We start from the raw sequence: 25,456 nt of genomic DNA, 5'->3' as shown, positions 1-25,456 counted from the left end.
TTCGGGCCCTGCACCCTTTCCGTGGATGCTCCGTGACTGGCCCTCTTGTCACATCTTCCTTGCTGTGACTAAGTGACACCCAGGCGCTCTCTGAGGGTGTGAGCCAGCAGAACCCCCGACCCCCAGCGGCTTGCTAGATGACTTCTTGCTTGGTGATAGTTGGCTGGGGAATGGCAGAGGGGGGCTTGACAATGGTGGCAATGGCTCCTGGCAGGAGCTTGTAGGGTTCAGATCCTGAGCCACTTGGCGGAGATGGCTGTGGAGTCTCAGGGGTGGCTAAAAGGAGAAAGGGAAAGAAGTTGCTCAAGATTCCAGCCTTTGTGGGAATAACTGGAGAGCCCCCTGGGAAGCTCTTCCAGCTGCTGAGACAATGATATAAATTAGATGATGGATCTAATCTCTAAGGCTGCTATGGCTCCAACTTCTAGGAGTCTCAGACCCTAGAATCTGCATTCTGTGAGGTCTTCCCATCCATCTGTCCATCATTCGATATGGAGACTCAGGCTGCTTTTCCCAGACCAGGGCCCAGGTGTGACAGTTCCCAAAGGCAATATGGTGTGTGATAAAAATATTCTGACTTGGAAGAAAGAGCAGTGATTGAGGCCCTGGGCTAACTGGGCCCAAACTGGCATTTCTTCAGTATTTAGGAGAAGAATGGTACAATGAAAAGGCTTCGTTCCCATCACAGGTTGGTGGGTGACTTTCACCACCAGCTCGGCTGCTTTCATTTAGGAGACAACTTTCCCAAAGCCAAACTCAATGAAATCCCTTTCATCCCAGTGGCCACCTCATCTATTGACGATCCTGTTCTTTGAAGAGCTTGGCCCAATGATCAACTCAGCCACTGGAGACATCCCCTCAGATGATGGCCTAGCCCAGTGGGCAGTCCTACTTAATTGCCAGCCTCTTTCAACTGCCCAAAGGATGGCGTCATCCATCTGGCCAGCCCTATTTCAATGAACTTGTACCTAGTGGACGATTTCATCTAATGGAATTCTCAGCCAACAAGTGTCCTCAATGGCCCCTTCACCTAGTGGATTGCCTCAGTCAGGAGACATTGTCAGTCACCTTGCTGAATACACAACCTCACTGAATATACAGCTTTAAATAACAACCCCTCCCCCTCCAATTCCCTACTCTGAAACACATTGAACTATGTTCCTGGTTCAACCCTCTAGACACAATCTTCTCCTGTCTCCTTTCTTAGATCCCTCCTTACCCCTTGCAGGGTAGAGCCCAGGCTGCCCACCTGCCTGCCCCCTGGGTCGGGGCCACTCACACATCTGTCCATTGCTGAGGTGAGAGGGCATCGTGTTGGCAACTATGACATTGGTGCCCATGTGTTCCTGCATCAGGTGAGGGTGCAGGGGGTGGTGGGCGTGGGGTGCATCACTGGCAGACCCTGTAGATAGAAAGGAGGACATCAGTCAGGACTGGAAGTCTTGGAAAAGGACCACAGCCTTGCGGCGCCAGTGTGGCATCAAGACCAATGGAGTGTCTCTTGGGCGCAAATTCCTGGGTTAGTAATGTAGAAATCACCAGGTGAGTCTGTGGGCTTCGTGACTCGAAAGAAACCGGGCACTTCTGAGTTTAAATGCAATGAGTAGTCTCTTTGGTCGCATAGTAAAATGAGCACTAATTGCTGAGCACCTGTCCTGTGCTGGATACTGGCTTATAGCACTTTCAACTCTTTACATAATTTCATCCTCCCACTAGTCCTAGAGAATGGACACCATCATCATCCATTCTACAGACGAGATGACATTACCCAGAGAGATTATCTCACCCAAACGTGTCTGGCAAACAGACCACAACTCCTGGTCCTGGCGGCAGTGGGGTGACACCTGAGCCACTACAACTGCCAGTTCACAGGGTCACTGTGAGAGTGAGTTGAGTTCCTGCCTGACAGTCATTCTCGGGGGTGGGGGGTTGTCCCCTTGACAATTTCTGGAGATAGTTTTTATTGTGATTCCTGGGGAAATTCTACTCATATCTCACAGACAGAGGCCAGACATGCAGCTAAACAACATGCAGAACATCTGCGCTCGGAGAAGAACCGCGCCTCTCCAAACACCAACAGTGCCGCAGCAGAGAGCCGTGGCTTCCATCTCGGGTTCTCCGTGCCACTGCCTTACTTCCCAAGCCTCCAGTTCTACTTCTTGTGCTGAGGTTGTCACGCACTCCAGAAAAAGTCCTTCAACCCTGTGGAGGGGCTAGAACTGATGGCCCACTTTTCTCTAAGGGGTGGTCACCATCCCTCAGCCAACCTCAGCTCTGGCCCAGCTATCCTTCACAGGGAACATTATCAAAGCTTTGTCCGCTGCGTCTCCGCTTCGTCGCTTTCCCATTTGCCCATCGCTTACTCTGTGGTACCCTCCAACCTGGTTTCCACGCTCCAAGTCCTCTGATGCTGCTCTCAACAAGAGGACCGAGACCCTGCTTGCTTCCACTCTCCTCCCTCTCTCCTAGTCCTTCATCAATTTCTAACTTCCATCCCTTCCCCACACCTCCCCCTCCTTTCCTCCTCCCTCACCTCGTTTAATGCCATTGTAACCCTGTCCTCCTGAAAACATATCTTTTCTTGGATTCTACGTTTTCCCATTTTTCTCCCATCCCCCGGCTGATCTTTTCTAAAGCCTTCTATGACACATCATCTCCTGACTCCTCATGCTGGAAAGCCCGAGGCTGTCTTTCCTCTATTCCTGAGCCATCGACTTATGTACTGACTGGCCTTGATAGCCCACTTTGGGTATCCAGCCCACCTCCCGTGTCAAGTCCAGAGTGGATCTTCTGGATCATCTGCTCACCGCCCTAACCCAGGCTCAAGTCTTCCCCCATCTTCCTTGTCAGTAAATTCTTTCACCACTGTTTTGGTCACTCAGAGCAAACATGCAGACTTGACCCTTTACTTTTTCTTTTCTGTCACTCCCCTGCTTCAGCATCTGCTGCATCCAGAGAGTCACTCCTCTTCTGCCTGCTCCACTCCCACAGTCTAAGCCACCATCGGCTCAGATGGTAGGAGAGAGTAACATTCCTGGGTGCTTCCACTGCCCCCTGACCCCCTGTAATTCACTACTGACTGGAAGTCAGATTGGCTCGTTTAAAATTTTAGTTTAATTTTCAGTCCCTTTACAAAAGTTGCAGAGAGAATAAAATACAACCCCCACCTTTTCCTTCCTATCTTCCCTCCTTCCCTTTCTTTCCTTCCCCACCTTCTTCCTTCCCCTTCCTTTCTTCCTTCTTTCCTCGTTCCCTCCTCTCCTTCCTTCCTTTCCCTCATTCTTTCCTTCCAAAGTCTCCCTGTATTTCCCAGGCTGCCTCACAAGCCTCCCTGTTCCTGGAATTACACAGGTTTGCTCCTATATAAAACTCATTTTTTTTTCAAGTCAGGGTTTCTCTATATATCCCTGGCTGTCCTGGAACTCTGTAGACCAGGCTGGCCTTGAACTCAGAACTCAGAGATCTGCCTGACTCTGCCTTTCAAGAGCTGGGATTAAAGGCGCGGACCACCACTGCCTGGCCTAAAACCTCAATTTTTGATCCTGGCTCATCAAGCCCTGTTTATGACTTGGTTTCTAGCTAATTTCCACCTTCATCTCTTTCAACTATCCCATCTCACACATGAATCCTACCTTAGAGCCTAGAGTAAATGACTTCTGCTTAGAATGTTTTCCAAGATTTTAAAATCCAGTAATTTTCACCCATCAGTCTTAGACACCACTTCAGGGAGGCATCTCTTGGTTGACTCATCTAAAAGCCCTTCCATGACCTGTCTATTCTTATTTTTATTTTTGGTTATTCATTTGGTTATTGTCTATTTCCATGACATTCTCCCCTCCTTACAACAGTGTCTAACTGACTCATGCTAGACCCTCAGTGTCTGAACAAGTGGACCTCTGTCCTTATTTCCATTTTTCTTTCCTGATGAGAAACCGAGGTCCAACAGACAAGGCAGATTGTCCAAGGCTCCCACGGAGGAAGCAGTGGAGTCTAGAGGCTAGCTCAGGTTCTCAAGATGCCTGTCTCCCAAGAGACAGCACTACAGATTTACGGAGACGACCTGCCCCCCTCCCCCCACCACCCCGCTGCTACAGACCTCCAAGCAACATCTCCTGCAGCAGGTTGTCGATCTTGGCCATGCCAAAGAGCTTGATGAACTGGATCTGTTCGATCATCTGCCAGGTGATGCTCTGCAGGGTCGGCAGCAGCAGCAGCAGTTCGCCAAAGCGGCCCCGAGAGTCGTACTGGCGGTCGTTGATGTAGTCCTCCAGGCTCACCTGGACCTGGGACCGCAGCCGCTTGATCTTGCCCGGGTCGCTCAGGCCCTTGGCGTCTGCAATGGGAGAGGTGGTCAGGAAGGACCAAATCCCCTAACTTGGGGGCCCCAATTGGGTGGCTTATTGACCTTGGAACATAGGGAGTCTTTTTTTAATTAATTAATTTATTATTAATGATTTATTAATTTTTAATTTATGTGCATTGCTTACATCTATATCTACGTAAGGTGTCAGATCCCCTGGAACTGGAGTTACAGACAGTTGTGAGCTGCCATGTGGGTGCTGGGAATTGAACGCAGGTCCTCTGGAAGAGCAGTCAGTGCTCTTAATCGATGAGCCATCTCTCCAGCCCCATGAACACAGAGAATCTTAACCAGTGCTGGGACAAGAATTTAGGGTCCTCGATAGATAGCTTACTCTAGAACAAACAGTGGCTTCCTAGACAAGGCAGGAAAAGACAGGAAGCCTGGTGCAGCACGTTGTAAGCTCACTTCTCTTTTAAACTTTCTTAGGCTGTGCTAGGGATCAGACCCAGGGTCTTACACACCAGGTGAATGTTCTGCTGGAGAGCCCCAGTCTCTCCTTGTCTCAGCCAAGGGGAAATAAGGAAGACTTGGCCAGCTCATGCAACCAGTTGCCGGCAGAACCTTGATGTGAACTTGGGGTTCCTGGGCCACAGATAAGGTTCCACCATCTAGACCCTGCACTTGCCACATCAAGATATTCTCCCCTCCCTTGCCTGCTGCCATCTGTCACCTGGGGACTCAGCTGAGGCTTCAATTCCTCCGACAGGAAGAGACCCCATCCACACTTGGCACTTTTTTTTTTTAATTCAGCCAATCATCTTTCATGGAATGCCTGCTCTATACCAGCCTGGATTAGGTCCCCTGCCCTCAACTAAGTTGCTGACTCTTCCTTGGGGCCAGTAATATTACATCTGTCACGGAGCAATGACTACCCTGCCCAGCCCCGAGCTTTGCACCACAGGACTGAAACTAGACTCTTGCCCTCTGGGAAATGGGGAGTTGCATGCAGAAAGCAAGACTGTGAATTGGAAAGACATATATAAATTAACTTAACCGTCTGAAGTTCAAATCTGCTCTGCAATCCCAGCACTCAGGAGGTAGAGGCAGGCGGATCTCTGTGAGTTTGAGGCCAGCCTGGACTACAGAGTGAGTTCCAGGAAAGGCTCCAAAGCTACACAGAGAAACCCTGTCTCGAAAAACCAAAAAAAAAAAAAAAATTTGCTCTGTATTTTTCTAGTTGTGAGACCTTGCTTGAGTCAATCAGTCTCTCTACACTTCCATCTTCTCCTTATTTGAAATGGGGTGAAGGTGGTTCCTATCTCACAGGCATCGTGTTGTATATAACCTGGATGAAATGTTTAAAACTGTGCACCCGGGAGCCCTCAATAAAAGGTAGTCATTTTCCTCTTGGCTGCTTTTATTGCTAGAGGTCATCTCTGTGAAGTCAGGGACCAGCACCAAGGACAGCGCCCAGCGCCTGGCGCCCGGCAGGTCTACACTCTGGCAGGTGAGAGGAGTCTCAGATAATGAGAAACAAAAGCAGGCTTTGCACAAAGACTTGACAACAGACATACTGCGCAAACTCAGGACAGCACAGTCAGAAGGGAGAGGACAGAGAGAGCCTGAAGGGAGAGGACGCGGCATCCTCATTCTAACAAGAGAAGGGAAGACGATGTTGCCCGAAGCTGACAGGATAAGAAGGAAGATGAGATGGGAAAAGTAAAACTCAGGCCTTTGCAGTCTGTGCCCTGCAAAGTCCTTCCTCCCTGGGAACCCTAGTCTGCCTCATCTACTCAATGGGGTTGATGAAAATGACTTCTTCTGATTGTCATGACAACGCAAGAGGTTGTGAGCCTATCAGGAATGTGACAGCAGGTCTGGGGATGTGAAGGACAGGTTAGGAGGTGTGAATGGTACCTGGGTCGAAGAAGATGATGGCTTTGAGGCAAGCATACTCATTGTCATCAATCTGCAACTCCTGGAAGGGCAGGACCAGCTCATCGAGGATGCGCACGGACACACGGCTCATCTCTGCTAGCTCTGGGCAGTGCCGAGGGACGATGTAGTCATTGCCTGGATGGGTGAAGGGGAGAAGATGGGGCTGTCACCTTGGTTGACCTCTATCACCCCTGGTTGTGATTGACAGTTAAGAGTGTGCCTGGTGCTCCTGGGAGGAGCTACTAGGATCACCACGCCCATTTTACAAATCTGAGGCCAATGGAAGAAGGCAAATACCTGAAGTTTTGAGTGAGCTAGGTATTAGTTTTTTCAGAGGCCTTTCATGTTCCCCCAAACTCCTTTAACCTGCAGGACTGAAGATGAAGGAAAAGCCAAGGCCCATTGGGAGGCACTAAAGCATCAAGGTCAAGGGACAGATTCTGGAATTGGGTCACCCCATCTGTTCTGTCATTTATGGCTGATATGGTTAGGTATCATATTTGACTTATTTGTGCCTCAGTTCCCTCATCTATAAAAATGGGAATATCTAACAACTATCTTGGGGATGTTGTATTAAAAAAGGTTGTAAACATTTGTCTGGCAGTTAGCATAGTCCTTGACATACGGAGCACATTACACATGTGTTCCCAATAATAAGTATGTCCCGAAGGCCCAGGTGACATGGGCTGGGGAGGTGGGGCGGGCTGTACTATTCCTAGCCATCTTTTGTACCAACCCCAGAAATAACTTGAAAATGTACTGGAAATTTCAGGGACAACGGATTGCTCCCTAGCATGAAGGCCAGGAGAAGCCCTCTCCTGTATCTGTGTTCCCTACATCTGAGGCAGGGAACCACCCGGGAGCTGGGTTCTGGAACCTTGTGCTTTGGTCAAGCTTAAGAACAGGGCTGGGTTACATTTTTTAAAATTTTGCTCTGGTGCTGGGGGTGGCCACATGTGTCTACCGCAGAGTTACACCTCCAGGCTCCCTTAAAAGTTTTCTAAAATTGCATTTTATTTATTTATTTATTTTGGGGGAGCAGTCTGTGTGTCTCGGTGTGCATGTAGAGGTCAGTGCACAATCTCAGGAGTTGGTTTTCTCTTTCCACCATGTGGGTCCCTAAGATCGAACTCAGGTTGTAAGTCTTGGCAGCAGGTGCTGCTATTCCCACCAGAGCCATCTTGCCAGCCCAAGGTTTTGCTAGTGCACCCTCAACTGATAGTTGCTAGATTTTTTTTAAAAAAAATATTTTTTATTTTAGTTGAAGATAGGGTCATGTTATATTTCTCAGGCTGACTGAACCCTCCATATAGTCCACCCAGGCATGTCTTGACCTTGTAAACTTCCTGCCTCAGCTTCCTAAGAAGCTGGGATTACTGGCTTGCAACAGTATATCCAGTTTGGGATGTTTCTGATCTGCCAACCTGGTCCCTATGTGTTACAATGGAGATACTCTTCCTTTGTGGGTGTACCAAGCTGGGTTCCACCTCTCAAGCTCTGTCTGGGACCAGCAGCCTCCTCACCTAGGAGCAGCACGTCCTTGAACACCATGGATCTCTTGGTGGCTCCGAGCAGCAGGTGCTCACCGGCATGGGCTCTGAGCAAGGCTACCTGGAAGAGAGAAGGGGTGAAGCCTAGCATCTGCACCCCAGGAAGGCTGCTCATAGTCAGGTCAGCGGCCTTGGCAAGTCAGCTCTGTGTCCCCTCTGCCTTTACTGGTCTGAGCTCTGAAAAACACAACCTCTGTCTTCCTCCCATGACCGATGAGACAAGGAATGTAGAAAGGATTCTACAGAGACCAGGAAGGTGGAATGTGCTCTCCAAACCAGGGCACCTCCTGTTCACTCTGCTCTCGAACTTGTGTGTCTCCATCTTTGGGCAAGGAGCTGTGCCCTGGCCTCATCAGGACATAGGCCATACCCTGTGTGCATGCCTCAGACCAGATTTTCTGGAGTGTTGGCTTGTCCCAGATGTTTTAAAATTGTGGGTTCCAAGTTTCTACAAGCATGCCCGTTTCAGGGAGCTGTTAGGGCCCTTTAGGGAAAGTCACAGTCTTGGGTTCAACTACCAGTGACCCTGATCCTGTATGTATGAGTTGGACCTGGGATGTGCAGGCAAGGAGCTTCCCTGTTGGTTCCAAAGCTCCACTGAGTTTGGAAGTCACTGGTGCTAAAGATCTCCACAGCACCTATACTGCTGACACTGTAAGATTCTGGGTTCTCAGAGAATCTGTATGAGCTCCTGCATGGATGTCTGTTCTTAGAGTGTTGTCTCGCCACGTACAGGGCATCACCAGGCCCTGTCTTTTCATGGCAGTCTGTGAAGACTAAAGTTCGAGGTCAAGTCTGGCTGCTTCACCGGACATCGCTTGTGCTTTAGAGCCATTGATCTTAGTGCTTGTGTGAAGACCAAGAATGGCAGCGGGCTGGTGGCCCTGGGGGTCTGTGTACTCGGTGCGAGGCTGCAGGTAGAAAGTCATGCTGGGAGGGTCAGGTGCTGCTGCTCTGTGCTCATCCCTTTGATGGCTCATTCATTTAGTTGTCAAATATTAGATGCCTACAACGTGTGATTCTTTTAAAACATGTTGTTGTTGTTGTTGTTGTGTGTAGGTCACAGAACAACGATTTTCTCCTTCCACACTGTGGGTCCTGGGAATCAGCCTTGACAGCAAGCGCCTTTTCCTGTTGAACTGCGTCTCTCCAGCCCTCCTAGCCACTCAGACAGTGTGGGGACACAACAGTCTCTGAGCTCATAGAACTCTCAGGCTGAGAGAGTGAGGGGAAAGGATTGATAAAGTAGGCAAGGAAACAGGGGGAGGATGCTGCAGTGGGCAAGAGAAGGGGAGGGAAAGAGGGAAAGGGAGAGAGAGATGGAGGGAGAAGGGAAGGGAACACAGGGCTGTGAGACAAGAGAGCTGCGTCGATGGGAGCGCAGGGCAAGCCTCTTTAAAGAGGCGACTTGCTGAGCAGCCAGAGGATCCTCGGAACACAGCGAACACACAGATCTTTATTGAAACAAGTGAAGGAAAGAATGGAGAGGGGAGTGAATGACTGAGCCAGCACGCTGACTTCCTCCCAACTCCGGTTCCTGCTGAGCCCACCTGTGTGTGGTGACCCCTGTCCACTCCACCATGGCTGGAACCCACGAGAGAAACCAAAAGTGGGAAGGATGGGAAAGCTTGAAGGTGAGACACTATTTTCTTTGAGCAATGGGAAGGGACACAGCTCATCATGTTCATCACTGAGTGTACTCTACCTGGGAGGCACCGAGGTGCTCTCAACCATTAGCTCTTGGCTCTCAGACTGCAGAACAGAGGACTGAATCAAATCCCAGTGTGGTGGCTGATGTGCTCTGGGCTTTAAGCCAATCACTTTCTCTTTCTATGCCTTAGTCCCCTATCCAGTCAGACCTGGCCTTCTAGACCCAGGAATTGGCTATCCAGGTATAACAAGAGGATGGGCCCTTGAACAATGGAAATATGGGTCCCTAGGAAGGCCATGTCCTCAAATCTCACAGGCGGCGTCAGCCATGCTAGACAATATGGTCTCCTTATATATTACGAATAGGTTCCCAGATCCAACCCTCAGACATGACAGCTGTGGGGTGTGGGCAGGCAAGGGGGCATTAATGATTGGCCCATGTTACTGGCCACCCATCACTGCCCTCAGAGAATGCTCTGAGCTCCAGCCAGAGAGGTTTGGGTGGGAAATAGAGGTTAACAATTGCTCAGCTTGGGGGTATCTTGTTGTCCTGCTAAGTTCCTGGGAAGGAACAGGCGGGATTAAACATTAATTCAGGCTCTCCAGCAGAGGGACAGGGGCTAACGCACGAGGAGGGGTGGGAGAAGGCAAGGACGGCTTGGATAAGATCCCTGACTGTCAGGTCCAGACCCAGGAGGAGGCTGAGGGACAGCCAAGCCAGTGTTGACCTAGAGTGCCCCGTGACTTTCTGATAGGTGTTTGAAGAGGCTCGGGAGGACCTGGCTTCTGCAGAGAGGAACAATGGTGAGGCTGGGTGACTTCTCTGAGGCACTGAGCTTGTATGCAGCCAGGCATGGTGGCGCACACCTTTAATCCCAGCACTTGGGAGGCAGAGGCAGGCAGATCTCTGTGAGTTTAAGGCCAGCCTGGTCTACAGAGTGAGTTCAAGGCCAGCCTGGGCTACATAGTGAGACCCTGTCTGAAACCAAAAAATAATCCCACAAACAAATAACAACAAGACACGAGATGCTGCAGTATCAAACTTGTGGGCAAAGAGCTGGGGCTTTCAATGTCGGGAAGGTGACTGATTCCCTCCCCATTACCCAGGCAGGGAAGATGTCTGCGGAGGCCAAGGGGTGTGTGTGTGTGTGTATTGGGAGCCATAGGACGAAGCATTTCAGAAACTTATCCATCCAAAGACACACACAGCCCTCCACCCCTGCACTTCCCATTCCTGGACCCATTTCGGGAGTCCAGAGAAGGTGCCTTGGATATAAAATGCTGACAAACCATCTTGGGGGAAAAGCAAGAGACTCAACCTTGGGGCGGACAGCAGAGGTCCGTCTGAACTGCTGTTGCACCATCCTGGACTTTTCAAACAAGAACGGTCCCAGTTCTGACAACAGTCTGGAGAGATAACTTCCACTTGGTAGATAAGAACACTGGGCCTTGGAGCGAAGTAATTAGTCCCAAATCACCCAGGGAACTGGTCTTAAAACCAGAGCTTAAGCCAAATCTCCTGATTCCCGGTTTCAGATCCCTGTCAACACCTCCAGGAATGCTAAATGATGCAGTGGTTAAGAGTCTGGACTTTGGAGCATCTCTGGCTGGTTCTAATCCCACTTATGTTGATTACTGGCGGTGTGACCTTGAGTAATTTACTTAGCCTCTCTGTACCCTGGTTTCCTCACCTGGAAGATGAGAAACATTCCTATTTCATAGTCCTTAGGGAGACTGAGCTAATATTTGTAGAATGACTTAAACAGTTCTGGGAACACATGAGTGATATGTATTTCATTGAATAAAATCAAATCAGCCCGAGGCTATGTCTTTGGTAGGTCAGCTGGACCCTGATGGCCCCGTGTCCACCTCTGCTCCCAGGATACTTGCCCTTACCTGGTCATCTAGAAGGAGCTCACAGAAGGCCGGGATGTACTTGGCCCACTCCACCAGAACCAGCAGCTGTTCCTTCATGGACTCACACACGTCTGTAATGTTGGCGATCTTCTTGGCCCGAATGTCGCCGTTGATCCCAGAGATGGGAGAGGTGATCTATGGGAGGCAAGGAAATGCTAGGGGTGGCACGTTTTCCCTGCACTTCCTGTCCCTTGCACGGAGCCCATTCCCTAGGAAGTCCTCTGGTGGCAGCTGGACTGCATTGTACTGCCAGGTCAGTAAGAAGCTCTGGGCAAAGGGACAGGGAGGACTCATAAACAGGGAGCACTCGGTTTGGACTGCCACCCGCTGCCTGCCCTGCCCCCATCTCTTCTAGCTCCTCCAAGTCTCAGGAATCCCTTGGGTGTAAAAGAGGAACAAGGCATCACTCTCATCTCGTACATGAAGTCACCATGGCCCAGAGCAGCACTGTGACTTGCCTGAGGTCACGTGGCCAGAGGTTGGCTGAGCCCACTTGCCACCATGTTGCAACGGTTACTTCTTTTTGGTAGGACTGCTCTTGAGCCCTCAAGGAGAGCAGTTTGTGTGGCCTGGGAACACGGCCTTTGAGATGAACTAGACAGTGCCCCCAGGATGCCAGACCTAGGTTCCAGCTCTATCTGTCACAAAACCAGTGTGTGGCACCGGGTTCAGTTTTTTTCCTGCAGTATCTGTGACCCTTTCCATGTGGGAGTCTAGGGTCTGGTAGGAGGATGCAGAGGTAGAAGTGAGTTCCCCCTGAAAGGGAGCCCAGGTAGGTGAGAGGGTCCTTGGTACCTGCTGAGACAGGACCTCTGCCTGCAGGAGCGCATTAATGGACGGCAGGCTGCTGTCCTCGTAGCTTGACCTCCGCGTGCTGATCCGGTCCCGCTCATTTTGGACGGCTATGAGGAAGCAGAGAGAGGTAAGGAGGAGCACTAAGGGGTGGGGGGATGTCCCACAACCATTAAGGAGTTGGGAGATATGGGAGGAGAGGGTTCAACCTGGACTAGGGTCACCAGAGTGCTACAGGTGGACATTCACCGTGTGTGTGTGTGTGTGTGTGTGTGTGTGTGTGTGTGTGTGTGTGTATGTGTGTGTATTTGTGTGCACACACATGTGAGCATACATGTGCCACGGTGCATGTGTGGAGGTCCAAGGACAAATTGTAGGAGTTGTAGGAGTTGGTTCTTCTACCATGCGGGTCCCAGGAATGGTCAAGTCAGGTTGTTGTCAGGCTTGGTGACTGATGTCCCACTGAGTCATTTTGCCTGTCACATGTGGGATTTTTTAACTCAGTTTGCAAAGCTTGCTAGACACCAACACTTCCCTCTGCCCTATATACAATGAGAAGACGGAAGACCTCACAGGCCACCCGCAGAGGCAGGTCAGTGACAAGTCCGTGGAGGATGGATCACAGTCTGAGTAGTACAGTGAGAATCTGCCACCGTCCCAGATCCACGAACCTGCTTGCAAGCCGGTTGGTCCCTCCCCTTCCAAATGAGCAACTCTTTTCTCCTGGTGACACAGGAGTGACCCTGAGATTCCTGAGTGCTAGGCAGAAGTCCTGGGTTGGGACTTGGAGGCCTAGCTGCCCTAGGGGACTGTCTGCTGGGAGGAATCCTGCTCTCTAGGCTAACCTGGGAGAATGAAGGGTAAGTAGTCTCTTTCCTTCCCATACCAGGAACTCTCCAGAATCCAAGAACCAAAGGCTTTGTCTCCTAGACCTCCAGCCCACCCTCCAGCCCTAGCTGAGCCAGTGGAGGCCTAAGGTATCAGACGTCCTCTCACTGTCCACCTGTCCCCTGGAGTGTAAGGAGGAGTGGGAGCGAGGCTGCATAGATCTCTCACTCTGTGATGGTGGGGATACCTCCCCCGGGGCCTCTGTTTGCCCATCTATCCAAAGCTCCTTCCCCTCAGCCTGCTCCCTGCCTTGTCTCAGGAACTGGCAGGCAGTGTCTTCCCTGCACACAGACACCCTCCCACACACTGGTTCACAAGGACCTGCTGGAATGGTCATCACACGGAAGATCTTGTTCTGCTCCTGAAGGCCCCATCACTCTCCCAGGGGCTGGACCAGGCCCTCCTAGAGTTCCTGAGACCCGAGGCTCCTGGCTTTACTTTTTGGGGTTGAGCTGCTCTCAGGGATCCCTCTAAACATATCCAGGTCCCATGTCACAGTCTGCTCAGAATGGATGTCACACTATCTCATCATAACTCCTTTGGATGCACCCCCCCAACTCCCTGTTACTACTTCCCTCTCTCTCAGTCTGTCCCCAATACCTGCCTCTCCCTACGTCTAGACATCCACCCAGGCCACACATGTGCTCAGGGCCTTTGCCCAGCCATTCCTGGTGCCTTGAATCCCCTTTTCCATCACCATCAATGGTTGGAGAATGACTCGCTGGTTAAGAGCATGTACTACTCCAGGACCTGAGTTCGGATCCCAGAATCCATACTGGGTGGCTCACGAATGCTCTGCAGGAACCTGCACTCTAGTATGTGTGCATATACACACAATTAAAAATAAAGCACGTCTTTAAAAAAAATGTTGTCAGGCAGTGATGGCACACACCTTTAATCCCAGCAGAGGCGGGTGGATCTCTGTGAGTGCGAGGCCAGCCTGGTCTACAGAGTGAGTTCCAGGACAACCAGGGCTACACAGAGAAACCCTGTCTCGAAAAAAAAAAAAAAATCACCTCAGATGCTTTTTCAACCTCCTTTGACACAGTGTTGTGCCCCAGGCTCTGCCCTCTTTTCCTGTTTAAATTTCCTCCAAGGTATCTATTGTAGCATTATTTGCTGAATTCTTTATTATCTAGCTCCAAAGCTCCAAGAAGCCAGACCTTCTTCCCTCTTGTTCACCCTGGCCCCTAAAGCACACCCTGACACATAGTAGGTATGCAATAAATATTTGTGGAGTGAAGATGTCACCGGATAAGACAGCATATGACTTCACTGAACATTCACACTCTACTCTGCAACTTCCTCTTGATTTCAGAATGTTGAGATCTAGAGCCGGGTGCAGAAGTTCATGCCTGTAATCCCAGCATTTGGGAGGCTGAGGCAGGAGGACATACCAGCATGGATTACAGATGTTGGGGCCTGGAAAGATGGCTTAGTTGATGAGAGTATGCACCACTCTTACAGAGGATTTGATTTCGGCTCCCAGCACCCACATCATGTAGCTCACAACCACCTGTAACTCCAGCTCCTGGAGATAGAACACCCTCTTCTGCCTTCTAGCGCATGTACACATGAGTGCATGCGCGCGCACACACACACACACACACACACAACAACAACAACAATAATAATAAATTTAAAAAAGAAAAGGAAAGAAAACAGTGAGACCTTGTTGCAAAAACCCAGAAACAGTAAAGTCGGGAAGTGTAGGACAGAGACCCTGAGGTGTACAAGTCCCCCACCGCACTGGTTGTACACAGCCTGCCACACCCCTCTCTGGCAACCCAGCCTGCCCTGTCGCCTGCCCCCACTGGGCGCTGCGGGGAGGCGGGCGGAATGAAAGGCTGCTGTCAGCAGCTGTGGAGAGAGCTCCTCAAGGTTAGCCTGGCTTTATCAGCACCCGAGCCAGCTCAGTCACGGAATGATGTTTTCCTAATGTTTGCACAGTATTAGCGGGGTCGGGGACCTAATGTAACTTCCATTGAATATTAACTACAGGACAGAGGTGGAGAGGATATGAACCTGTCTTCCTAGAGAAGCCTGGGTGGGCCCTGGGGGCTGAGCTGGGCTTGTGAAGAAGGTCCTACAGGGTGGGCCATGCTCCTCCTTTACTTCTTGGTCTGTCTCTGCCATGGCTTCCTGCTGCCAGGAGCTGGGCCCTTTTCTCTTGGGCCCAAGAGCCAAGGCTGGGCAAGTGTCCCTCTCTCTGACTTTAGTCACAAGACAGAATTTTCCACCAGCTGTTTTCTTGTTCACCAACACCCCACTCCCCCCCCCCCCCCGGGCTCTCACATCCCCAGTCTTTGCCCTCCAGCAAGCCCCTTGTGGGCTCTGTGGCATGTCCTCTGCCCAGGAAGGATCTGATGCTCTTTTCTGGTGTACCAGCAGGTTTCAGTCACCAGGAACAGAACGTGCCACCCTAAATGATCTTTCCAAATTTCAATCCAGAGAACTTGAAGGCTTCGTTCTCACAGCCTTGGATCCTAAACCTCACCCCACCCCAACCCACCCTATCACCTCTTTTGCCTCGATTTCCCTACCTGGGAATCGGGTAGATCTTCCTTTACTTGCCCTAGCTGCTCTGGAAAGCCTGTTTCCAGCTCACTTTCTAGTCCTCGAGAACTTTAGGGTGTTGGTCCCTAAGTCATGTGCAGGAGAGGTTGACAGGAAAATAAGTAAAAACATGTCTCTAGTCACCTGGTCAGTGGCTTTGGGATCTTTCCATCAAGCTGAGGACACGTACTGGGGACTGTTAAGACCTAGGCAGAGCAAGCAATAGCCTTCTTAGCGCTTGCCCATGGTGGCCCAGAATGCTTTGCTCTCCTGGTCTACTTGTACTTCACAATCCCTCAATAGAGCAGGTGAGTGTGTATGTACACACACACACACACACACACACACACACACACACACACACACACGGAGGAGTGTTTACTGGCCCCAGCACTCTCTGTCAGTGACTCAGTGGCTTTCCTGTCCTCCCAGTAGAAGGTTTATTTCCCAACCCAAGAAGCAAGCAGTTCAATTCAAGGCTGAGCTAAGGCTGTATGGGGTGGGGCTTCTCTTCTCTCAGGAGCTGGGATCTAGGGTCACTTGGGTCTGTGGATCCCTGGGACAAGTAGAGCCCAGAGGGGCCAGGAGTGTCCATCAGTTTGCCCCCAGAAACTGTTCAACAAAAGACATATGACACATGACCACATGCAGACTTACTAGTCAGCCATCTGCCTCACTGGACTGCCTGCTTTTCTCCCACGTGCTGATGATCATTCTACAGGAGAGGTTCATCCCCAAACACAATGCCCTATGGGCAGCCATTGTGCTTAATATCACAGGGTACTGGAAAACAGTATCACCAGCCTTTAAACTGAAGCCCTTAGGTTGTAGGCATTCATCTTGTGTCCAACATTCACACATGCACCACAGCCCCCTTCCACAAAACAGTCCTCAATGGGGTGAGCAGGGTGCCGCACTCCCACGGGAAGAGGCTGGCATAGGCCTTTGAAAAAGCCCCAGCCCCCACATCAGACAAGCAGAGATCTGCCAGAATATGGTGTGTGTAGCAGGACCCCTGGGCTCTAATTTTCCAACAAAACTCCTGAGCTTGCGCTGAGGATCTGCAAGGACCCTTCTGAGGGACAGGCAGTAAGAATAATCTCAGAAGGGGAGAGCAGAGACTGGGAAGGGAGGTTGTCAAGCTTAGCTCGCCTTCCGTCTGGCTCAGGCCAGGATGGGCTGTGTGTGTATGTGTGTGTGTGTGTGTGTGTGTGTGTGTGTGTTTGCCCACAGGACTAGACTGAGGGTCTGGCCAGGAGAGCACAGTGTAGGCTGGAAGTAAATATTAGCTGGGAAAAGTGAGTTGAGAGACGAGAAGAGATTTGAAAATGAATTCAAGTTATTTAGAAAAAAAGTTTAGAGTTGGGTTTTTTGTGAGTTTAAAAGGAAAATAATTCTTTTTTTCCCTTTTTCCTCTCCTCCCTCTTTTATCCTCTCTCTCTCCCCACCTCTGTCTCTCTGTCTCTCTGTCTGTCTGTCTCTCTTCCTCTCTCTCTCCCTCCCTTTCCCCTCTCCGTCTGTCTCTGTCTGTCTCTGTCTCTCTGTCTCTTTCTCTCTCTGTCTTTCTCTCTCTCTCTCTCATAGGATGGAGCTGGCCCAGGGCCCTTCATGCTACAGCTCTGGCCACTGAAAACAATCCGTAAAGAGGCCTGGAGGGCCCAGTGTAGGTAGCCCAGTGTAGATAGCACAGTGTAGGTATCACTGAGGTGCTCAAACAGCATGAAGTTGGGGGTGGGACCTCTACTCTTCCAGTAACTTCCATGGAGGCTTCTGCAAGGTGACCAACCACTGTGGTCCTCAGTGTCTTCTGCCATGAAAAGGGCAGTACTCATTCCAGCCTCACGGAGCTGTCCCAGGAATGAAAGAGGGAGAGCCACTGGAGGAAGAGCCAGCTCCGTGTCTGACGGCAGGAGTTGGCTGGGGCAGAGACTGCTTGGCAATTCCATCTCCGCCATCAGGGCTGGGATTGAGGCCGCATCCCACGGTTTGGAAGGGGAAAATTCTAGAGATTGTCTGACATCCAGGAATGAGGACTAAGGGAATTGGGGTGCTTGTCTTTGGACAGGACGCCCAGAATAGGGCCCTCTGGTGACATTTGTGAAGTCTTGGTGGCAGGCACTTGGGTGTTTGCTGTGTGGTGTCCGACGCCTTTCCTAGCTTGCAGTATCCATTAGAAAAAGTACCCATCTTGGCTGCCTCATGGAGGTACAGGAAAGCCCAGTGGCAGTTGCTGGGAGCTGAAGTGAGTGAGTGGGAGCTTTATCTCTGGATCTTTCTCAAGACCAAGCCCAGCCACTCCCTGTGGTCAGATCTGCAGGCCCTCCCTCCTCTCAGCCATTAGCCAGTCATCCCAGGGCCTGTCACAGAGCCATAAAGTATGGCTAGAGTTGTAAATGCCGGGTTGGTTGGAGCCGGGGTGCAGGTGGGGCAGGGGTGTAGGGAGGGCTGAGGCTCACCTTCCTTCTTCATGCCAGCCCGGAAGCACTTCTTGAGTCTGCAGTAGCGGCACTGGTTCCTCTTATCTTTGTCCACTACACACTGCCGGCTAAACCTGGAGAGGACATGGGATGGTGGGATGGAGAAGACACAGCCTCCCCCTCTTTGGGCGGAATGAGGACCCTGGCCGCTTCTGACCCTGACCCAGCTCCCAGCTTCCTTTCTCCATCTCTGCCCACCGCAAGTTCTAATGTTAATCCATCGGAAGCCAGAGGGATCTACGGACTGTCTGAAAGTCCAGTCTGTCCCACTCAACATAGGAAACTGAAGCCCAGAAAGGTGACAAGTGACTTTGATCACTCAGCTGACTGTCAGTGGAGCTGAGTTGGAAACCTTAGTCTCTTGAACACCATAGCATAACTATTTCCACCATAGCCTGTGAGAGCTCATAGCCCACAGCAGGCTGCTGGCTTAGAGTCAGCAGTTGGCTCACAAAAAGTAAAGGCAGGGTTATGGGGGTGGATGAGTTTCAATACTGACTCCACCACTCAGTTCAAGTTGGCTGGCTTCAGGTAAATTCCTAGCTCTCCAAGACATATTTTCCTTGTCTACAAAGTGAGGATAATAACTGTGACACTTCAGAAGGGCATTGACAGGCGACAATGAGGTATTGTAGGTTTGGCATGGGACAAGGGCTCAGTCAACCACTGCTAATATTTTTACTGTTGTTATCCAAAATGAGAGATGCTTTTGAAAGAGGGATTGTCAGAATCTTGGGAGCGGGGCCACTGGGATAGGAGGAAAAGGCTTAGGGCCAATGCCCTGTTGGAACCTAGTGAAAGTAGTATGTTGGAGGGCTGGTCCTATCCTTTCTAAGGTTGGTAGGCAATTGCTAAAGTAGCTGCTACCACCTGTGTCCACAGGTGCTAACAGATCATCTCTGAAGGCCTGGAAGGCCAGATGCCTCAAGAGGGACCCCTGGAGGACATGAACCCCAACATATCCATTTCGCAGCTGAGTAAGGCGAGGCCCAGGCAGCTCCTCACCTGCAGGAGTACATGTGGTTCTTCCTCACACTCCTCCTGAAGAATCCCTTGCACCCGTCACAGCTTGAGGCCCCGTAGTGTTTGCCTGTGGCCCGGTCTCCACAGATGGCACACAGGGCACTGACGCCCAAGCTGTTGGATGAGTTGAGGTTGGCGCCTTCAGACGGGGATGTGTCTGCACCAAAAGAGAGTGAGTGAGAACCCAGGAGGGGCAGAGAGTGAAGGGGGGGGAGCCTGAGACACAACGGGTTCTCCACAGCTGGGGGCTGTGTCCACTGCATCCTTCTGCTCTCAGAGTCACTGGGTTTTCAGAGTCTCAGTTTCCATCTGTACATCAGAACCAACTGTACTGCTGGCCTCCTGGGGCACCTGCAATGACCTGCTTCTGCACAGAGAAGGAAAGTATATAGCTCCAGCTTCCTCAGGAAGGATTGAAGCCTGACCACCACTTAGCCGCAGTCATTTACAGTCTCCCAGTTGGGAGCTACGGAAGGGACAGCGACCACCCCTGTCTCTTCCTCATCAGGATAACCAGAACAGGGGTACCTGAGCTTAGCCCTAGACTCCACAGACTCCCCGAAGGAGGGGAAAGTTATACACCAAGAGCATTCTTTCCTTTGCCTGTGGGCCAGGTGCTGACAAGGGTCTGGGTAGAGGTTGAATCCTCTTGCCACAGACAAGAAGCCATCTCCCAGTAAGAGTGTGAGCAGGGCACTCAAGACCTCCGGCAAAGGAGGCTTCGGCTTGTGAGCGTTTGTGCCAATACCACCCTAGCTTACTTCTGGTCTGGACCAGCTCCTCTTCCTAGCTCTAATTTCACCTGGCCTCAATTTCCCTAACTATAAAAGGGATCAGTTTAACTGGTTTGGTTGGTTTTAGATTAAAGAAAAAAAAAAAAGTCAGCAGAAGGTCTCTCTTTTTCTAAAAGCAAATCTTCCACCATAGGTAAATTCTTTAGGAAAATCTTTTCACTGGGGAGGTAAAAAACAGGAGGGTGGAGAATTCGAGTCTAGCCTCAGCTACATAGTAAGTATGAGGTCAGTCTGGGCTACCTGAGACATTGTCTCAAAAAAAATTACCATTAGGAGATGATAAACTCTATAATAATTTCCCCCAAACAAAAGTGCATGCATGTTCACAACACACACACACACACACACACACACACACACACACACACACACAGAGACGCTGACTATGACCTTGGATTCCTAAGGGAATGTCCTATTGCAAACGGGAGAAGGCTGTGATATGCTAAAGCATTGACCCTGAAGCTTCACAGCATAGGATCAAATCCCCACTGATCTTGTGGCACTGGGTTATTTCTTGTCCTTGTCCCCCACTTGTCAAATGGAGCATAGTCGTCTCCTCGAGCTGTTCATAGGCTCAGTGAGTCTGCCGGAAGTGCTTGGCATACAATAGGTTCTGGATCTGTGTCTGTGGACTAAGTGCTTCTCTCCAGAAGAGAACTGTCCCATCCCAGCAGGCGTCTTGCAGCTGGTTCTCATCTCTGCTGCCTCCTGGCTTGAACTTCTCCTAGGACTCCTGAATGTCCCGAGTGGAGCCCCCTCCAGCTGGTGAATTATTCCCAAGGCAGGGATAATTGTTAAGCTCCATTGGTGCCCTTTCTCCCTCAGCCTCTCCTCCCTCGACCCCCGGGGAGAGCTGAGCCCGCAACTCGGGCAGAGGCTGGCAAGGTGTCCTCTTGCTGGGCAGCCTGGTTTGGGCATAGTTAGCCGGATCATCTCCCCTGAGGTCAGCAGGCTACTTCCATTTCCAGGTTAAGAAGACTGAGGCTTGGAGAGAAGAGGGACTTGCCCAGTGTCATTACAGTGCTTCCAGACACAGGGGCTGGGTTTATGGGATGGTGTGCCGTGCTCAGCCACGCTGCCCATGCCTGGGCATCTGTGAGGACCCTTCTGCTGTTTCTGAATTGGGGATGGAAGGTGAGAGCAGATATCCTTAGAATCTTCTAGCCATTGGCTCAGGATGGACCCCAATCACTTTGGAAGACAACCTCCTATAACCCCAACTCCCATACCTCTGTGAGCTCCAGCAGGGCATACAGACCCTTCCATCATATGGAGAGTCCTACAGACCACCCATGGTCGGGGCCAAGAAAAGCCCTTGTAACCCTTATACTGTGTACTACCCATCTCCATTTTACAGCTAAGGAAACTGAGACTGGGGAGGAAGGGTTTTTTCAGAGCTGGGAGTGACTGATGTGTCCTCAGGACACTTAAGGGCTCGACTACAGGTGTAGGAGCACAGGACTCCTAGGTACTGAAGGGGCTGTGTGGTGGCCAGGAGTGTGACAGCATGTACTGTCCCTGTGTGTCACATGATACCGTCTCAGGGCAGAAGCAACTTATTCACCACCTCCAGTGTGTTTTTTCCCTGAGCACCTCCCCTGAACTGTCCACCCTTCTGAAAGCTTTGGCCAACAGAGCTGGGGTAAAGGAACCTATTTTTACACCGCACAAGAGACAAAGGAAAGGTAACGTGCCCAAGGTCACACCATGCACGGCACGAGCTATTAGGGCCAGGCAGTTGGGGGACTGACCATGGACAGAGCCCACACGCTGTCTCCGCTCTCTAGCTGGATTGAGAGCACAGTTCTCCAGACCTGAGCCTGGTAGCCTGACATCTGCTGCAGGGTCAGAGTCACCAATGGAAGGTGGTGGCGGGCCAGCCTCAGCCGGGTGCCATCTCTCCAGGGCTAGTCTGGAACCCGGTCCCCTCCTTTCCAGGAGCTTCCCATCCTCCGCAAAGACTACCGTCTCACCCCCCTGGCAAAGAAAAACCATCCCCCCTTACAGACGTGTTCTCAGTGATACTGGTGCAGATGTTTGAACCGAAGTTACACACGCCGACAACAGAATTGGCTCAGAGATAAACACACATGCTACTGATGTGAATCCCAATGTTTGGTATATAGTTAAGACCTTCGTAACATAACCCTGGTATTTTGCGAGGCTGGAGCACAGGATCCCAAGTTCCAGGCCAGCCTGGGAGTATGTTCTAAGTTTCAGGTCAGCTCAGGAACATATACTCTGCATTAAAAAAAAAAAAAAAAAAAAAAAAAAAAATTGGGTATGGTAGTACACCCCTGTAATCCCAATATTTGGGAGGCAGAGGTGATAGGATCTCTGTGATTCTGAGGCCAGCCTGGTCTATGTAGTGACTTTCAGAACAGCTATAGCTAGGTAAAGACCCTGTCTCAAAGTAAAATGTAATAAATGAGAACCCGTGCGACGGAACTACACAACTGTGTGCATCAGAGAGCGCTACACAGGGTTTATACGCCCATGCAAAATGCCGTGCAGGGCCACCAGTACGTCCACAAGGCCACATTCACAGACATGTCAGGCCCATGACCCACGTTCACAGACACTATACATACACACATATACGCAAGCATGAAAAACAAAATCCCGGGGAGAGACAAGCACAGACCGTTCAACAAACCCATACAGATGAAGCCTGGACACAAACCTAAGCGGGGGAACAAACAGGCAGCTGTATGCTTGGATTTGCCATGCCACCCCTGTACTTACATGGACGCCTAGGATCGTGCATGCAAACCACACCGCTGTGTGGCCTTTCTAGCTGGGAAGCCTGGAAATTTTACTTCCCCCCAACCCCGAACTCCAGTTTCCCTGAAATGTAGCCATGACTCCTGTCACCATCTCTAGGAACAGGACAGGCCTTTTGTAGCTTGCACATAGGCCCAGGGGCTTGAAGAAGGGGCCATGTTGAGTGGGATTTCTGCAGCTACACAGAGGAAGCTCACCATCACGGCCTGCTGCTGTAACATGGTAAGGAAGTCGGCGTGAGATCCCGGGGCCTAAGTAGGGAGGATCTGGGGAACGTTTCTGTTGGAAATCCACCTCTGCAGGCCTCCCTCACCCAGAATGCCTCTGGCCGCAGTACGTGGGCCCACTTGCTTCACCTGGCAACACCTGTAGGAGCCTATAGGACCAACCTACAATTTCCCGTATTTCTCCTCCCATCCCAAAGTCCAGTGCCAAAGATCCACTCCATACCTGGGCACAACTGCCCCCACCTACCATTGCCCATGGTCAACACCTGCACATTTTCAAACTCCAGGGTGGTGTAGGCTGGGTCCAGAGCGGCACTGTAGTCAGCCATATCCATGTCGACGAGGGTTTTGGAGAGTCGCATTCTCCCCTACCCACAGCTCAGCCCCCTGTCCTGCCCTGCCCAGGATGCCACCCAAGCCCCTGGGCTGAGCCCCAGCCCCCGTCCCCGCCCTCTCCCTGCCTCCTCCCAGGTCCCCTCTCTGCCCTCCTCTGTTTCAAACTGTCCTCTGGGAGACTCAGCCTGGCGTCCTGGCCTAGCCTCTGCAGAGGGTGGAGGCACTGTGGGGAGGGGTGGGGGTTAATGGTTAATCACCCCCGTTGCTGGGTAGGCTGGGTGGAGCCGCGGGGATTTGGCTGTTTGTTGGTTTCTGACTGACACCTGGGGTGCTAATTAGAACTGTTGGGCCCCAGCTCATTAATATTCAGTTACCGATCTTCCAAGGCAGGCACCAGACGGGGCTGGCCTCTGTTGGACCCCTTACCTCAGCAGCCCCCAAGCCAATGTCACTCCAAGTTGGCGGTCCCAGCTGACATACGTAGACACTGACAAGTCTACCTCCAGGGAGCCCTAATCCAACCACTTTCCCAAATCATTGACTTCCATCCTCAATGCTGTGGCAGAGATAAAGCTGTCCCAAGGCCCCTGAACTGGAAATCTGAACCCCAGGCCCACACTCGGGTCTTCTGGATCCTTGCTGAAGAAGACTCTTCTGGTTCCCTTCTGGGTTCTCACCTGCCCTGGGAGCCTCTGGGACCCACCTTCGGGTCCCTTCCCGGCCCCTGATAGCTCCCAGCTGCTCCAGCTGGACCAGACGCCAGGGATGGTCCCCTGTCACACTGAATGCTTCCACAGTCCCCACCCATCCCAAGACAGGCACAATCGAGCTCTGCAGGCCTGTAGACCTGGGCTTATGCCCAGGCAATACGTCCTGCTAACTGTAACTCTGGGTAAATGATTCTCCTTCCAAGCCTCTGCTTTCCCTCTGTCAGATCTACGGTCAATCTGAAAGAGTAGTTTGGGCATTACATAAGATATAGAAAATAACTATTAAGGTACGCTGGCCATGCCTTGCCTCCAGCCCATCATTTTTGTCCTGCTATGTAGCCAGGGCAGTGCTCAAATTCCCACTCCTGCCTCAGCTCCCAAGAGCCAGAATGAACAAGAACGTGCCCCCATGCCCAACTAATTCCTCTTCTCATTTTGTGTCCCCTTTCTGCCTCCCTGTTTCTCTCTGTCCACCTCTTCCCTTTGGGGTGGGCTTCATGGATGTACCCCTGTACAGTCACAGGGGAGCTCTATGCTCAAAATGTCTCTGCATGGCTCAACACTCATTCCAGCCTTTAAAATTTTTTTCCAGATTAAAAAAGTAATTATCTGGGGTAGTGGTGGCGCATGCCTTTAATCCCACCACTCAGGAGGCAGAGCCAGGTGGATCTCTGTGAGTTCGAGGCCAGCCTGGTCTACAGAGTGAGATCCAGGACAGGCACCAAAACTACACAGAGAAACCCTGTCTCGGAAAAAAAAAAAATTATCTGAATGAATGTTTTGCCTGCATGTATGTCTGTGCACCACATGCATGCCTGGTACCAGTGGAGGCCAGAAGAAGGTGTTGGACCCCGCTGGAACTGGAGTTACAGACAGTTGTGACCTACCATGTGGGTGCTGGGAATTAAATTCTGGGCCTCTAGAAGAGCAGTCAGTGTCTTAACTGCTGAGTCATCTCTCAGTCCTACATCCCCCATCCCCCCTCCTTTTTTTTTTTTTTTTTTTTTGTTTATTTGTTTTCTGAGACAGGGTTTCTCTGTGTAGTTTTGGTGCCTGTCCTGGATCTCGCTCTGTAGACCAGGCTGGCCTTGAATCCAGAGATCCACCTGCTTCTGCCTCCCGAGTGCTGGGATAAAGGTGTGCACCACCACCGCCTGGCCCCCATCCCTATTTTTAGCCTTTAAAACCTTTTTTCTTTACATTTTCATTTCATTGGCTACATCTTTTATGAGGTTTAACTATGAGCCTGGTGCACCTGTCCCCTTGTACTTTTGTTTTGGGTCTGAACAATTACACAATCCCCCTCTGTGCTCTTCTCTCCTGACACATTTTGTGTGTGTGTGTGTGTGTGTGTGTGTGTGTGTGTGTGTGTGTGTGTGTTTGCTTTTTCAAGACACGGTTTCTCTGTGTAGCTCTGGCTGTCCTGGAACTCACTCTGTAGACAAGGCTGGCCTTGAACTCACATGCTTCTGCCTCTCCAGTGCTGGGATTAAAGGCGTGCACCACCACCA

General features: G+C 51.0%; 1 protein-coding gene across 2 annotated transcripts; it reads right to left on the bottom strand.

The window, feature by feature from the left end:
- Position 1: 1 nt before the first annotated feature.
- Hnf4a (hepatocyte nuclear factor 4 alpha) lies at positions 2–23,261 on the bottom strand. 2 transcript variants are annotated; one of them, XM_059259732.1, is made up of 10 exons: positions 23,147–23,261; positions 19,077–19,251; positions 18,051–18,145; positions 12,154–12,260; positions 11,338–11,493; positions 7,765–7,852; positions 6,221–6,376; positions 4,097–4,333; positions 1,250–1,402; positions 2–276 (listed from the first exon to the last, which is right to left on the bottom strand). In XM_059259732.1, exons 1-10 carry the CDS (start codon positions 23,259–23,261, stop codon positions 134–136), a joined length of 1,425 nt encoding a protein of 474 aa, XP_059115715.1. In that variant the 3' UTR covers positions 2–133. The 2 variants fall into 2 exon arrangements, with proteins under 2 accessions (XP_059115715.1, XP_059115716.1); XM_059259733.1 differs by having other exon boundaries at positions 1,280–1,402.
- Between the last annotated feature and the right edge of the window lie 2,195 nt (positions 23,262–25,456).

This window comes from Peromyscus eremicus, chromosome 4 (assembly GCF_949786415.1).
Source record: "Peromyscus eremicus chromosome 4, PerEre_H2_v1, whole genome shotgun sequence".
Taxonomy (NCBI): domain Eukaryota; kingdom Metazoa; phylum Chordata; class Mammalia; order Rodentia; family Cricetidae; genus Peromyscus; species Peromyscus eremicus.
Note: the sequence above shows the minus strand (reverse complement) of the source record. Positions and strands in the feature narration are given on the sequence as shown.

Excerpts from the sequence above, each read along its gene's own strand:
- Hnf4a (XM_059259732.1), bottom strand. The coding sequence starts at position 23,261 with ATGCGACTCTCCAAAACCCTCGTCGACATGGATATGGCTGACTACAGT. Across the intron at positions 11,494-12,153 it reads CAGAGGTCCTGTCTCAGCAG|ATCACCTCTCCCATCTCTGG; the intron begins GTACCAAGGACC and ends TGCCTCCCATAG. Across the intron at positions 6,377-7,764 it reads CAAGGACGTGCTGCTCCTAG|GCAATGACTACATCGTCCCT; the intron begins GTGAGGAGGCTG and ends TCACCCATCCAG.